At 43.9% G+C, this 13,880-nt stretch overlaps 1 protein-coding gene across 2 annotated transcripts in view; it reads left to right on the forward strand.

Moving 5' to 3' along the window:
* The window catches only part of DNAH5 (dynein axonemal heavy chain 5), a 208,031-nt gene that overhangs the window by 51,460 nt on the left and 142,691 nt on the right, over positions 1–13,880 (forward strand). For both annotated transcript variants that reach the window (XM_084848148.1, XM_084848149.1), the window contains exons 16-19: positions 961–1,132; positions 2,211–2,356; positions 7,828–7,990; positions 12,100–12,345. In XM_084848148.1, the coding sequence (XP_084704274.1) occupies positions 961–1,132; positions 2,211–2,356; positions 7,828–7,990; positions 12,100–12,345 (727 nt within the window). The remainder of the gene's footprint in view (positions 1–960; positions 1,133–2,210; positions 2,357–7,827; positions 7,991–12,099; positions 12,346–13,880) is intronic.

The following is a 13,880-nucleotide window of genomic DNA, read 5'->3' on the forward strand; positions in this document are numbered from 1 at the left end:
AACACTGGAGGGGCGGACCCCAGGAGGGCCAGATTTGGCCCTCAGGCCTGAGATTCTACACCCCTGCGCTAAGGTGTAGAAGGTGTGACACTTAAACCTGGCAGAAGGAAGGAACGAGGAGGCTCTAGCAGGGTGGAGAGGTGGTGAATGATAGTAGAGACTAGAGACAGTGGCGTAAATGGGGAGAGTCCAGCAGAGAGGCTGGAGGGATGAAAGAGGAGGAGGCAAGATGGGGCAAAGGAGCAGTAGGGGGAGAGGGAAGGGAGGAGAACCAGCAGGATGAGGGTGATGAGCTCTCATACAGTTTAAGGGAGTGGCTGCGGGAGAGAGCCAGGCTGGAAGAACAGGACCAAGCTGCTGGATCCATGTTAAGGGAGTTAAGAATATAAGAAGAACTATGCTTGATTGGTCCAAAGGTCCATCTACTCCAGCATTCTGAGTTCTCCACCCCATTTTATGGGAAGAGGGTGAAACTACGCCAGCCCCAAGGCTGGTCTGGGAGAAGCCCTTGCCTTTTTGTCTGCCTCGCTCTCTGGGGCCATCTCCCCACTGCACTTACCTGCAACAGTCACTGGTTGGACAGCCAATGAATCAGGAACATACCTTGTCCCATGCAGGAGACTACTATGCTTCACTGCCTTAACACCTCGTTTGCAAGGCTTCTTTTTAATCTTTTTGCGTAATACCCTTCTGCATTGGAACAGCCTGGAGACCGAATTAAAGTCTACTTTCAGTTAATCCCTGGTCTGGTTATTATGGAGCCAACAGAAAATGGGGAGCTTGGATATACTATCCCCCTCCCCCCGGTTACACAAGTACAATGATGATGAGTTAAGCTTTTGCTAACCATGTCTCATCCACCTTTATTTTTTAAAAACAGGAACCTTGTAAACTATCGTGTTGTTGGTAACTCAGTAGCCTTATTCTGGTGTTTAGAGTTCTTGTTGGGCCTCGTTTCAGATGATGCTGGCAGAGTACAAGCGGGTAAAATCCAAAATCCAAGCTCCCCTTCATATGCTAATGGCCCCCCATGTGGCTAAAGTGGATGATGCTATCCAGCCTGGTATGACTACACTGACCTGGACTTCCCTGAACATTGAGAACTACTTACAGCATATTTTGGATAAACTTGGTAAGACTATCCAAGGCCTAGGAAGAAGATGGACTTTTTCCCTGTGGAACTGTAAATGATGAGCACACAAACGTAGAGCTGAATTAACCCCCTGGGGCTGTGGTTCAGGCTTTGCATATGAACCGTTCAGTCTTGATAGCATACAGTTAGCTCCAATAGTACTGACTTTCCTGAGGTCTTGTTAAATGACAGCAGAAAGAGCTGTCAGCTAAAATTATTACCAGGTTCACCTTTTGTTTGACCGTCATTGCCCTCTCTAGTTCAAATGCTGGGGGATAGACACTTTGAACTTCAGGAAAGAGGAATGCCTCCTGAACAGGAGGACCGTCATTATCACTGCAGATAATTCAGCCTCTTCCTTTTCTCTTCAGAGATAATGGAGAAATCACACTGATATGGCATTTGATATCTTGGGGGCCAAACTAGATATGGGGCTGAGTAGCCCCAGTCACTGACCAGACCGCAGCAAAGGAAATGGAAAAGGTCTGGTTTGTGTGTGCTTATCCTTTGCCTCCTGTGTCTTTTTCACCCAGTGAGAGTTCCAGCAGGTGCGTCTTTTCCTGTTGCTGGGAAAAGTGACTCTCGCATGTATGTATGTGCCTGCTATTTCCCTGCTGCAAATCGCACCTTCCCTATATTGCTAGGCTGCAGTTGTCTGGAAGCAACCAGGGTTTCAGGTCCTGTGCCAGCCACTGCCCTTTCTCGGCCTTTTGAGGGGTGGGTCAAAACAACTTGTGCAGTTTCGTTGCATTTCCAAGCTTCTTAAAAAGGGTGATTGGGTTTGATAATTTCCTGTTGCCCTCCTGAATCTTTTGATGATGACAAAACAAAACTCTGCCTCGTGTCCAGCTGCTGTGTTGGAAGGTTACTCGTTAATGATGATTTTAAAAGTTGCCACACTCCCCTAATGCATTCATACTTAAAGGAGGGGAAAGTGCTTTTTGAAAGTATCTCCCTTGCTAACTGACAGGAAGGCCTGGCGTGCTATGGTCCATGGGGTCACGAAGAGTCGGACACGACTGAACGACTGAACAACAGCCCTTGCTAACTATACTCATACTCCTCTTTGCCCTTCAAGCTGACCTTGAGCTGCTGCTTGATCGAGTGAATGACTTGATAGAATTTCGTATTAATGTGGTTCTTCAAGAAATGAGCAGTGTGCCTCTCTGCAACCTCCCCGAAGAAGATCCGCTGACCTGTGAGCAGTTCCTTCACATGACAAAGGTATGATCTTATAGGCCTGCTTTTCAATGGGAGGATAAACTTGTGTCTGAGCTGAGCTGTTCCACCACCTTCAGATTGCAGGCAGCAGTTCACATGATCGCATCTTCTTCCACACACACATAACATTCCCTGCATTTAGAAAACTAGCATGTCAGGGACAAGGCTAGCGGTAGAGGAATCTCATATCTTCTGAGCCCCACTTGTAGTCTGAAGGGAGACAGTTCAGACACAGATTTCTCACCTCAGTGAGAACTACACCATAGCAGGTTAATTCTTATAGGGGCTGAGTTCTTCCGGGTTAATAATGATGCTTACAGTAAAAAGCGATTGCTAGCCACTGAAATGTTTTATTGGTTAAAGAGTGTGACTTTATAGTGAAGTATAAGCATTAAAGTGTGAAATAGAAAAAAACTGATTTCCGCATGGCGATGTCATTGTAAAACTCCTCTTTCTGTACTAGTCATTGACTTGCACACTGCAAACCATCGTCTACCCCCTTGCTTGTCCTGCATTATGGTTCTCATATTTCTTCTAGAAGTGGTGTCTGTGTACAGTATAGGGGTAACCTGGAGGTAACATTTTAGTTAAGCTCTGAACTTGTCTTAGTTCTTTCGATTTTTTGTTGTGGCTTGTTGTTTTGGCTCTCTGATACTTCCTCTCCCTGAAATGGGAAATGACTGGCAGACAGCAGGAAGATATAGCACAGAGAGATGCTATCACTGTTAGCTAGCAGGAGTTGAAGGGCGCTCATCCCATGCCCTATACACCATTTGTGGACAGTAGTTCTTGCCTGAGAAGAGGTAAATCTTGCATTTGAGTGGATGGGAGGGTGAGAAAGAAAGTTAAGAAACCCCTGTCCAGTATCCAAAAGGTATCTTTCTCATTAATATCATTGGCAACATGTGGGCATGTGTTTGTTTCTCTCAGGCAAGTACTATCAGTGCGAGGTTACAGTGCCCCATCTTGCAGAGCAGCATCAGCATAGAGCCACAATGATCAGCCTCTCACTGAAGCAAGCAGGCAGTATCAGCAAGAGGTCTGTCTCTTTCAGGCAAGCAGCATCAGCAAGAGGTCACAATGGCGGTCTGTCTCCTTCAGGCAGGCAGCATCAGCAAGAGGTCACAGTGGCGGTCTGTCTCCTTCAGGCAGGCAGCAGCAGCAGCAAGAGGTCACAATGGCGGTCTGTCTCCTTCAGGCAGGCAGCAGCAGCAAGAGGTCACAGTGGCGGTCTGTCTCCTTCAGGCAGGCAGCAGCAGCAAGAGGTCACAATGGCGGTCTGTCTTCTTCAGGCAGGCAGCAGCAGCAAGAGGTCACAATAGCCAGACTTCCATTGAAGCAGACAGCAGCATTTTCTGGTCACAATGTCTCCCTTTCTCAGTGAGGCAGGCAGAAGAAGCAGGAACCTGTGGGCAGGGTGTCTTTCCTTGAAGTGTGCATATGTAAGATCATGTAGGCACTCTCTCTCTCTGTCTCTCTCTGTCTCTGTCTGTCTGTCTGTCTGTCTGTCTCTCTCTCTTTTGCCGAAATGGGCAGGAGCAGGGTGTGAGCATAGTGGCCACCAGTGCCACTTTCGTTGAAATGGGCAGCAGTGCCTTTGCAGAGAAGCAACAGGCAAGGAGAAGAGGAGAGCAGGCATTCCAGGCAATGCAAGGCTTCTACTTATGCCAAGTGCCCCAGTGTGGTTTGGCACCCAAACAGGTGAAGGCAATGGAGGCAAACATAGGAATTTTGGCAACATGGGGTGACAACCGACAGCCTGTGGGCAGTGTCAGGAGCACTCTGGCGGCCTCTCCCAGTAGATTCCAATAGCCAACTCAAGACACAGATGAAAGGATTTCTTTTCAATGCTTTAATCCTTTTACAACTTAATGACTCTTTCAGATGCTAATCACCAGCGACTAAAGCAAGGAACAGCAGAGTGACCTAAGCTTCAAGTAGTCAGTTGATCCCCATTTGAAAGAGAGTCACTTGAAGACCCAGAACTTAGGGGCTAGGGAGAGATCCTCCCTCTTTCCCTTGGGTCCTTGGGAGGCGGCCGTTGCTTGCGTGCCAAACGGGCGCTACGCCTCCTTTCCGCGCCCTCCATCGCTCGTCACTCTTTGCGTCTGCATCGAGCATCTAAGAAGCCCCCCTCCCGCATTCCCTCACTGCCAGGGTCACTATCTATCTTAGAAATGCTGGCAGGAGGAATCTCTGCCAGGTGCTGAGCCTGGGAGGGATGAGCTGGCCCCTCTCCCACGGATAGCTGTTCCTCCTCAGGATCTGAACTGCTCTGAGGCTCTCTGGGCTCAGTTTCCACCCTGACAGGCAGGCAGCTACAGTGGGGTGTTAGTGTTCTCCATGTGCACCATGGGGTGGGGGTGGATGGGGTGGTGAAGCAGATCAGTGCAGGGAGAGAGAAGGTAGAAAGAGGCAAAGGGGCTGCAGCAGAGGCAGGCGCTGTCTGGAAGCCCAGATATTATGGTTAAGCTTACACAAGAATATAAGAAGAACCATGCTGGACCAGACCAAGGTCCAGCTAGTCCAGTGTTCTGTTCGCACAGTGACCAACCAGCTGCCCACAGGAAGCCCACAAGTAGGGCATGAGTGCAGAGCACCTTCCCGCCCAAGTACCCCAGCAGCTGATGTACATGGACATACTGTCTCTGATACTGGAAGTAGTATATAGCCATCAGGACTAGTAGCCATTGATAGCCTTCTCCAGGAAGTTGTCCAACCCGCCAATTTTAAAGCCATCCAAATTGGTGGCCATCACTAGGTCTTGTGGTAGCGAATTCCATAGTTTAACTATGTGCTGTGTGAAGAAGTCCTTCCTTTTATCTGTCCTGAATCTCCCACCATTCAGCTTCACTGGATGAGAGAGGGAGAAAAATGTCTCCCTATCCACTTTGGGGCAGATTAAGAGAGGAACCAGATGGGGAAAGGTGGGGGCAGGAGCAGTGCTTAGTAATGCAGTGCAGATCCTTAGTACCAAGTTATTCTAGTGTGGAGCGACACATCATTTATGGGATAATTCATTTTTGAGTAGTTTTAAGAGATTCAAATCAATATTTTGGAAAATTATAGGAGTGCCCCCACCCCCATATTTTTCCCAGTTGTGTTGTCAACCTTTATTGTTAATATTAGACAAGTAGCAGAAGTTCTTTGTGAGGATATGTTTGCTTACATTTATTCTGTCAGAGTGATATCTATCTATCTATCTATCTATCTATCTATCTATCTATCTATCTATCTATCATCGATCTATTTATTCATTACATTTATACCCCGCCTTTCTTGCATTTTGGAACTCAAGGTGGCTACATGTGGTTCCCAGGTGGTCTCCCCTCCAAGCACTGACCAGACCCAGACCTGCTTAGCTTCAGCAAGGTGGTTGCCTCATGTGCCTTCAGACTATGACCTGGGACTGTCTGTCTCTCTGTCTGTCTGTCTGTCTGTCTGTCTACCTGACAGACATCTAAAAGCTTTTGGGTTTGGGGAGAGATTTATTGCTGTCTCCCTTTCTTTAGAATTGAGTTTCATTTTCTGTTTATGAAAATACAAATATCAGTTGAAAGCAGTTTGATTCCTTTTTCTTTGCCAGCAGTAAGCAGCTCTATACTCTTAATTGCAGTAACCTGCTCTTGAATTGTTACTATACAAGCACACACAAAGAAGAAGCAGTACGTATCCATAGCATGTTAATACAATTGATAGAAGTGGAGAAAGAACAAATCACATGCAGCTAGCTCACACATACACACAGGTCTTCAGCATCAAGTGGTGGCTTGAATGTATGAGTGAGTCATCACAGATCAAATAGCACAGACAGAGAGCACAGATCTCTCTTCACCTAAAACACAACACTTTTCAGTGAGTCCATTCATACATTCAGCTGCAAACCGAGAAATGAAGAGATGAGGTCAAACAACATACCTGAATGTTTGCACTGGCCTGACAATAAGAGCCACTCCCTACTTTAGCTATTGTAAACACATCACAGGACATGGCTAATACATTGAAGTAGTTTTAAGAAAGCTAAGTGTACTGCAGTGCAGTATATAATGAGCTAGTGTGCTGTAGTGGTTAGAATGATAGACTCTGACTTGAGACACCCAGGTTCAAAATAACTCCCACTCAACTATGGAACTTACCGGGTGACTTGGGCCAGTCTCTCTACCTAACCTGTCTTACAAGGTGGTTGTGAAAAGAAACAGAGATGGGGGAGAACCATGTACGTTGGCCTGTGCTCCTTGGAGGAAGGGTGGGATAAAATGTAACTAACAAATATATGAAATTATATACATAGGGTTGTATGCAATTGCTGTCCCACTGCTGATGGAAGGTTTTTTGATCCAGCGGAGGATTCAGTCAGTGGAATGGAGAGGGAGGTGATTTTCAGTGACTGTCCTTCTCCAGCAGCCCATCTCCTCGCATCCCCAAAATCTGCACCGGAGGGTTGGGGACCATTAGAAACAGTGTGGGAGGAGGCATGGGGTTGCGGGGAGGCTGCAGGAAGGAGGGGAATAGCTGAAAATCACCTCTCTCCCCATTCCACTGATGGAAGCCTCCTCTGGCTCAAAGAGTCTCCAGAGAGATCTAATTTAGCATGTTTATGTTACTTGTATTTAGTAAACAACAAAGCTAAAAAAAAGTACCCCACGTTAATTCTTTGTTCCTATACACCACAAGTATTTGACCTGAAATATAAAAGGAAAACAATTAAGGCACACTTAAGGCGGGCTGGGGAATGCTGGGAGTTGTAGGACTTTTTTCTGTCTAAATGTGTATAGGATTGCACCCTTAATGTGGTTTAAATGTTGTAATATGTAGAATTTTTTATTGGAATACTTGTACAGATTTTAAGAGAATAGCATGTACTTCCCTTACATTATTATTTAAATTTAAGAAAAAAGGTACTGAAAACTATTGACACACTCATAAGTTTTAACAATCTGAAGCACTTTCGAGGCATTCAAGATGAGGCTGGACAGCCACCTGTCAGGGATATTTTGACTTGGATTCCTGCATTGAGCAAGGGGTTGGACTCGATGGGCTTCTAGACCCCTTCCATCCCTACTATTCTATGATATGCTGACAACCACTCATCTCTTTCATCAGAGTTCAACTCTGTTCCACTGAGGTTGTGGGGCACCTTCAGTTTCACTATGTATTAGTTCGATTTCATCCTGAGACGTATATGTCTTTCAATGACATATATGTGTCTGTCACACACTTGCTAGGAATAATCACCTGAAAAACATTAATTACAACTTTGAAACTGAGAGGCTTGCCTAATATTATATTTGCAATTGGCATACATTCATTTTACTAATGAACTTGCGAAACAGAAATTTTTCCATGGAAAATAAAGCACGGAAGAATGTTCTGGGCCCCACATCACTGGCTGGGTCCTGTCTGTTTTGTTGCTGGCATTGCAATAACCAAAATTAAACCTAAATAATATTGGCTGTTTCACATTTTGTTTTCAGGAACTCTGTACTAAGGGAGCATACATGTTGCACCTGAAAAGCTCATTAGTAGAGGAAGCAACAAATGAGCTTATCAACATGTTGTTAGACATGGATGCACAGTACAAAGGGGATACTGATGAGAAGCTTTTGAGTGGAAGCAGAAGTGAGGAAATTAATGAAGGTAAGGACTGGCAATCAGTCTATTGCTTTTTCTGTATGCCTTATTAAACAGTAGCAGAGTCAGGCTTATGTGCATCTGTGCTAACAAATAAAATGAAATGAAATTATGCCCCAAGGTAATCAGCGTTATGCCCCTCAAAACTGTGCAATCTGTATAAATAATGCAAATTGAGCAAATCTGAAACTTTTTGTATAAATTCTGCTAGTCAAGGGGAGGATCAAGGAACTAAGTGGGGCCCTGAATACCTACCTCTTCTTGTTCAGCTGCTGCTCCAGTTTCTGAGACTTGATGAGGCATTGCACACATACTTTCAAGTGTATCTCTGCAACCATAAGGGCTAGAAAGTTGTTCTTTAGAAACATACACATAAAAGCTGAGATGCTCAAGAAGCTTGTTACTGAGAAATTCGGCCATGCTGACTTACGCACATTATGTGTGGGTATCACCTTAGCACCTTGTATAAAGTATCTTTGTTGATCCGGGAGGCTGTTTCAGCGAGAATGTCATGATAAGCCAGGAGCAAAAGGTTCCAAATGGTAGTATGTAAGCTACAATCACCGAAAGTTCATGACCTATGTGTCCTCTACTGTAACTGAAATAATAGGAGTCTTCCATGTGCAAATATGCAAAGCATGGGAATTCTGGACATATGCAGATACTTTCTCACCACTAAGTGCCTACCTTAGTCAAGCCAATCAAGGAGTATCCTAAATTGGCTTATCTAAAGTCTTGGCAAGAAATAAGCTCCAAGCCTGAAGTGCCCCTCCACAAAAGCCAATGAAGTTAACAGTAGTTGGCAACCATTAAGGTTAAAGCACCATCACCTAATTCACTTCTGCATACTGTAAGACTTGTGATATACTGAGATCCCCCAACAAATCACAGAAGATCTAATACCCTCAGACCACTCAGAAGATGGGGCTTAATGGTCGCATGACATGTGTTAGAGATAAGTCAGTGTTTCCTTTAGTCAAACCTTGTTTGGTACAGATCTGCTAGCAACATAGAACTGTACTATGAAAGAGGCCATAACTTCCAAACCTCTTTCTGCTAAAGGTAGGGTCTTCCACACCCCAGACTGCAGTATATTATTTTTGGTCAGCGTATACTTGTTTTCTATCTCTTGACCTGGGAGACTATATTCCCTGAGCATATGTCTATGTTCTAGCTGCCTTGCAGTAGCAAAGCATCAACATGAGTATCTGGGCAGACAACTTGAGAAATGGGGGAGTGGGTCCCTTCTTGTTAGATTTTGCTTTCCCTGTTTAGGACTTGACTTCAGTAGTGCTATGTTCCTCACTTTTAAAGAAGGCAGAATCCAAGAGAGATAATCCCCAGGCCTGCCAGTTAACTATCTATAGTTGATTAAAATGGTTCTTCCAATGGAACTCATACTTAGCACCAGTTTGGTGGATTTACTTTAGGGTTTTCTTACAAGAATTAGCAAGGAAGAATTTTTAAATCAATTTTTCACTTTTATTCATACATATACAATAACACATAAATTAAAAAAACAGCCTTAGATTAAAAAATAGTGTTTCCTAAACGTTGTTGTTATTCAGTCGTGTCCGACTGTTCATGACCCCATGGACCATAGCACGCCAGGCCTTCCAGTCCTGTGCTCTCTCCCAGAGTGTGCTCAAGTCCATATTCATTGCATTGGTTATGCTATCTCGCCACCTCATCCTCTGCCGTCCCCTTCTCCTTTTGCCTTCAGTCTTTCCCAGCATCAGGGTCTTTTCCAGAGAGTTTTCTCTTCGCATTAGGTGGCCAAAATATTGGAGCTTCAGCTTCAGTATCTGTCCTTCCAATGAGCACTCAGGGTTGATTTCCTTTAGGATGGACTGATTTGATCTCCTTGCAGTCCAGGGGACTCGTAAGAGTCTTATCCAGCACCACAGTTCGAAAGCATCGATTCTTCAGCGCTCAGCCTTCCTTATAGTCCAGCTCTCACAGCCATACTTTGCTACTGGGAAAACCATAGCTTTGATTATACGAACCTTTGTCGGCAAGGTGATGTCTCTGCTTCTTACTATGCTGTGTAGGTTTGCCATAGCTTTCCTCCCAAGGAGCAAGCGTCTTTTAATTTCATGGCTACAGTCACCGTCTGTGGTGATCTTGGAGCCCAAGAAAATAGCATCTGTCACTGCTTCCATTTCTTCCCCTTCTATATGCCAGGAAGTGATGGGGCCAGATGCCATGATCTTCGTTTTTTGAATGTTGAGTTTCAAACCAGTTTTTGCACTCTCCACTTTCACCCTCAACAAGAGGATCTTTAGATCCTCTTCACTTTCTGCCATTAGGGTGGTATCGTCTGCATATCTGAGGTTGTTGATAATTCTCCTGGCAATCTTAATTCCGACCTGTGATTCATCCAACACGGCATTTCTCATGGTGGACTCTGCATATAAATTAAATAAGCAGGGCGACAATATACAGCCTTGTCGTACTCCTTTCCCAATTTGGAACCAATTGGTTGTTCCATGTCTGGTTCTTACTGTTGCTTCTTGACCCTTGTACAGGTTTCCTAAACATTACTTACTACCAATTTCAAGACTGAATAGGAGGGTTTTGCAGAATTCAAGGAATCTTACTCCAGCTTGTATCAGCTGACAGCTTCATAGGCCAGAGAGCTTCATGTTGCAGAGAGCTGCCTTACTCCAAAATCACAGCATTTTATATAGTTCTTCAAAATTACAGCATGTTGGAATCATCTTTAACATTATTTAGCTGTCCCATCAATTAGTCTCTCATTCTCCCTATTTCACTGTCTCTAAATATTCCTATAAGATTAAAATATAAGCAAGGGGATGTGTGTGTGATATCCATGTCTCTATATATCTAATCTCCTGGGTAAGATAAGTTCTAAATTTATGTAGTTTTACTGTTCTCTTACTGAAACATAGATATATCAGTTCTATAGCTTCCCAAACAGTTTTCCTAGCACCCATTTATTTATGAACGTTATCAGATAAAGAAAGGTCTGAGCAAACTTTTGACATGGGTGTGATTAGTGTTTAGAACCCTACATTCTCTGAGAAGGCAATCCTATCCGTGTTTACAAAGAAAAAAATCCTACAATTCCCAGCATTTCCAGAGTGCTGGGAGTTGAAGGACTTTTTACTGTCTAAAGATGGATAGAGTTGTGTCCTAAGTAATTCTTTCGCCCTTGTTAATTACTTTCATTTGTTTATACAGGTCAAACAGAACACATCATAAACTTGCTTTGTGTCTTTCGTAACAGAATACATATTTTCAGTTATTCATATATCCAAAGTCTTAATTATTTCTTATGAACCATTTCCAGTTGCTCTTGGCTTGCTATTTCATAACAAGGCATCTTTCATTGTATTGACAGAGATGAATTAGCAATTTCTCCAGTAACCATTCTCAGTCTGCTCAGAAATGCTAAGCCAGGGATGGGGAACCTCAGGCCTGGGGGCCACATCTGGCCCTCCTGGGACCCCAGTCCAGCCCTCCTGGGTTCCCAAGATTACCATGCCCCCTTCCCCGGGCCCCACCCCCTTTCCCCCAACCATGGATCATTTGGTCTTTTTTCAGCTTTTCTACACTTTCCCCCCATTCTATATGGTTGAAATGCTGCTCCCAAGGCAGTAAGAGCGTTAAGCTCAAACATGCTGGTAGTTTTGGCCCTAGCCCTTTTGCCTTTGGCCTTGCCCACCACTAGAATGTGGCCCCTGGGAGCTTCTCCAAAATTGAATTCAGCCCTTGGGCTATAGAAGAGGTTCCCCAGCCCTGCTCTAGACCAACTGTTTTTGTCTTTTGTCAAATCCATGACATCCCCACAGCCATTCTTGAAATGGAGCACTGAACAATGCTTCCGTGTGGGATATAGTGCAAACTGTAGAACTGCCTCTTGTCTTGTAGCAATCTTTGCCAGACTAATTTTAGCTCCCATGCTGATGGAAGGTGTGGAGTAGCTAATGGTCAGTTTCATGAGGCATCCTCACCCCTGAGAACTATAAGGTAAAATGGTGAATATAGAGCTGCATCTGTAAGGCATCACATCTCTAAAAATAATACTAAGTTTTGGCTTAATGGCTGGCCAGAAAGCTACTGTTCTTAAATCCATTAATGGTTATTCCCAGCAGCAGAAGAGGAAGGGGTATTGGACACCTTGGCATCTTCGCACACTGCTAGCCAGATTTCAACAGGATTGTCTTCCCCTTTAACTAAGAAGAAAAAGAAGGAGATGGAAATGCTGGAGGAAGAAGCCCAAGAACTGCTGTCCCATTTCAGTCACCGCAATGTGGATGCTCTTCTGAAGGTCACTCGCAACACTCTGGAGACCATGCGCAAGCGCATCCAGGCCTCTTCTATGATCAGCTTCTTAGGTAACGACTCTCTCCCTGCCTTCTAAGATTTCTAACAACTGCAGCTAGACTGTTGATAGCCAGCAAATGGAAATATCTAAAAGGAATCTCGCTTAAAGAATGGTACAACAGAGTATAGCAGATTGTGTTATTAGAAAAATTGACAAATAATATTCAGTTAGCAAAAGAAAAAAGGACAGTTTTGTGGAAGAATGGTACAGTTTTGTCATTTATACAAATGCAGAGAAACGATGGAGTGTTCCCTCTTACTACAATGTGGTTATCATAGAACTCAAGAAGGTACTATACTTGATTAAAATAACAAATAAGAAGGTATATGTATTAAATTGTAATGCATGTTTTCAAACATAAAAAATTGCAGAGAACTTTTAGGTTATATATTTGTTCTTAAGAATAAAATATGTATATCTTATCATTGTTAATAGCATGGATAACTGGTAAATTGTTGTACAGTTTATTATGCATTTGTTGAATAAAGTTGTACAGATAGATAATGTACATGTATTATACGAGAAATCAAATAAAGAACAGTTGAAATCTACAACAACAACAACAACTCTCTTCCTTCTGCTGTGTTCAGCAGAAGCAGCTGGCCATAACATTTTCCCTCAAAACTAGGGTTAATTTAAACATTCCATACACTAACAAGCTCTTTTTAATGGAGGTTGGCAGTGGTGGTAATCTATTCATTCATCTGAAGCATTGTTATCCCACTCTTCAGTCAAAAGGCTCCCAGAGTGACTTACAAGAATTAATAACTAGACAGTCCCTGCCCTCAGGGCTACAGTCTAGAAAGATACAAGACACAAGGAAAGGAGGAGGGAGGGAGGGAGGGAAAAATTGCATGATGGTGACACTTGACTCAGTTGCCCACGTGGCTGGGGATATACCAATTAAATTCAGCTTTGCACTGCATCTAGTGTCCTTCCGGGCTGGTTTGTTCCTCTTTTCTCTCTTCTCCTCTGCCGTTTCTCTTCTTTTGAGTTCAACTTTAATCTGTTTCTTCTCCCATTCCCTCAGGGCAAGATGTTTCTTCAGATGCCCTTTTGGTGACAGTGGAGGGAGGGAGGGGCCACTGAGAGCTAGGCGGTGGCAACTCATCAAGTTGTGTCGTCTTTCCCCATCCCCTCAGGGCAAGATAATGGTAATGATAGATGAGACTGCACTGTTCGGTGTACAAAAGTCTATAACATTTGGCTTGTTTTAAGTTGAGAATAGAACAGCCAGGCCAGTTGTCTCCTGTTGAAAATGTACTGATTGATCCTAAGTAAGACCAGCTCAGCCTGGTCACTTACATTTAGATACCCTGGAAAGGCATCTGCAGCAACTTTTCTGTCATAAAAGACAGGCCCAGCTGATCCATTTGATTTCCCTATGTGATGGTGGTGATGAAGCCATGCCATAAATGTGGCGTGTATCAAGGAGGATGCAGCCATGTTGTGAGCATAGCAGCTGGGAGGTAGGACATTTGGGCATATATAGTAATATATATATATATATCGTCTTCTTTTTTTAACCATTGCTGCTGATTATTC

This window comes from Heloderma suspectum, chromosome 4, assembly GCF_057233095.1.
Source record: "Heloderma suspectum isolate Gila_16-S chromosome 4, 16-S_ref, whole genome shotgun sequence".
Taxonomy (NCBI): domain Eukaryota; kingdom Metazoa; phylum Chordata; class Lepidosauria; order Squamata; family Helodermatidae; genus Heloderma; species Heloderma suspectum.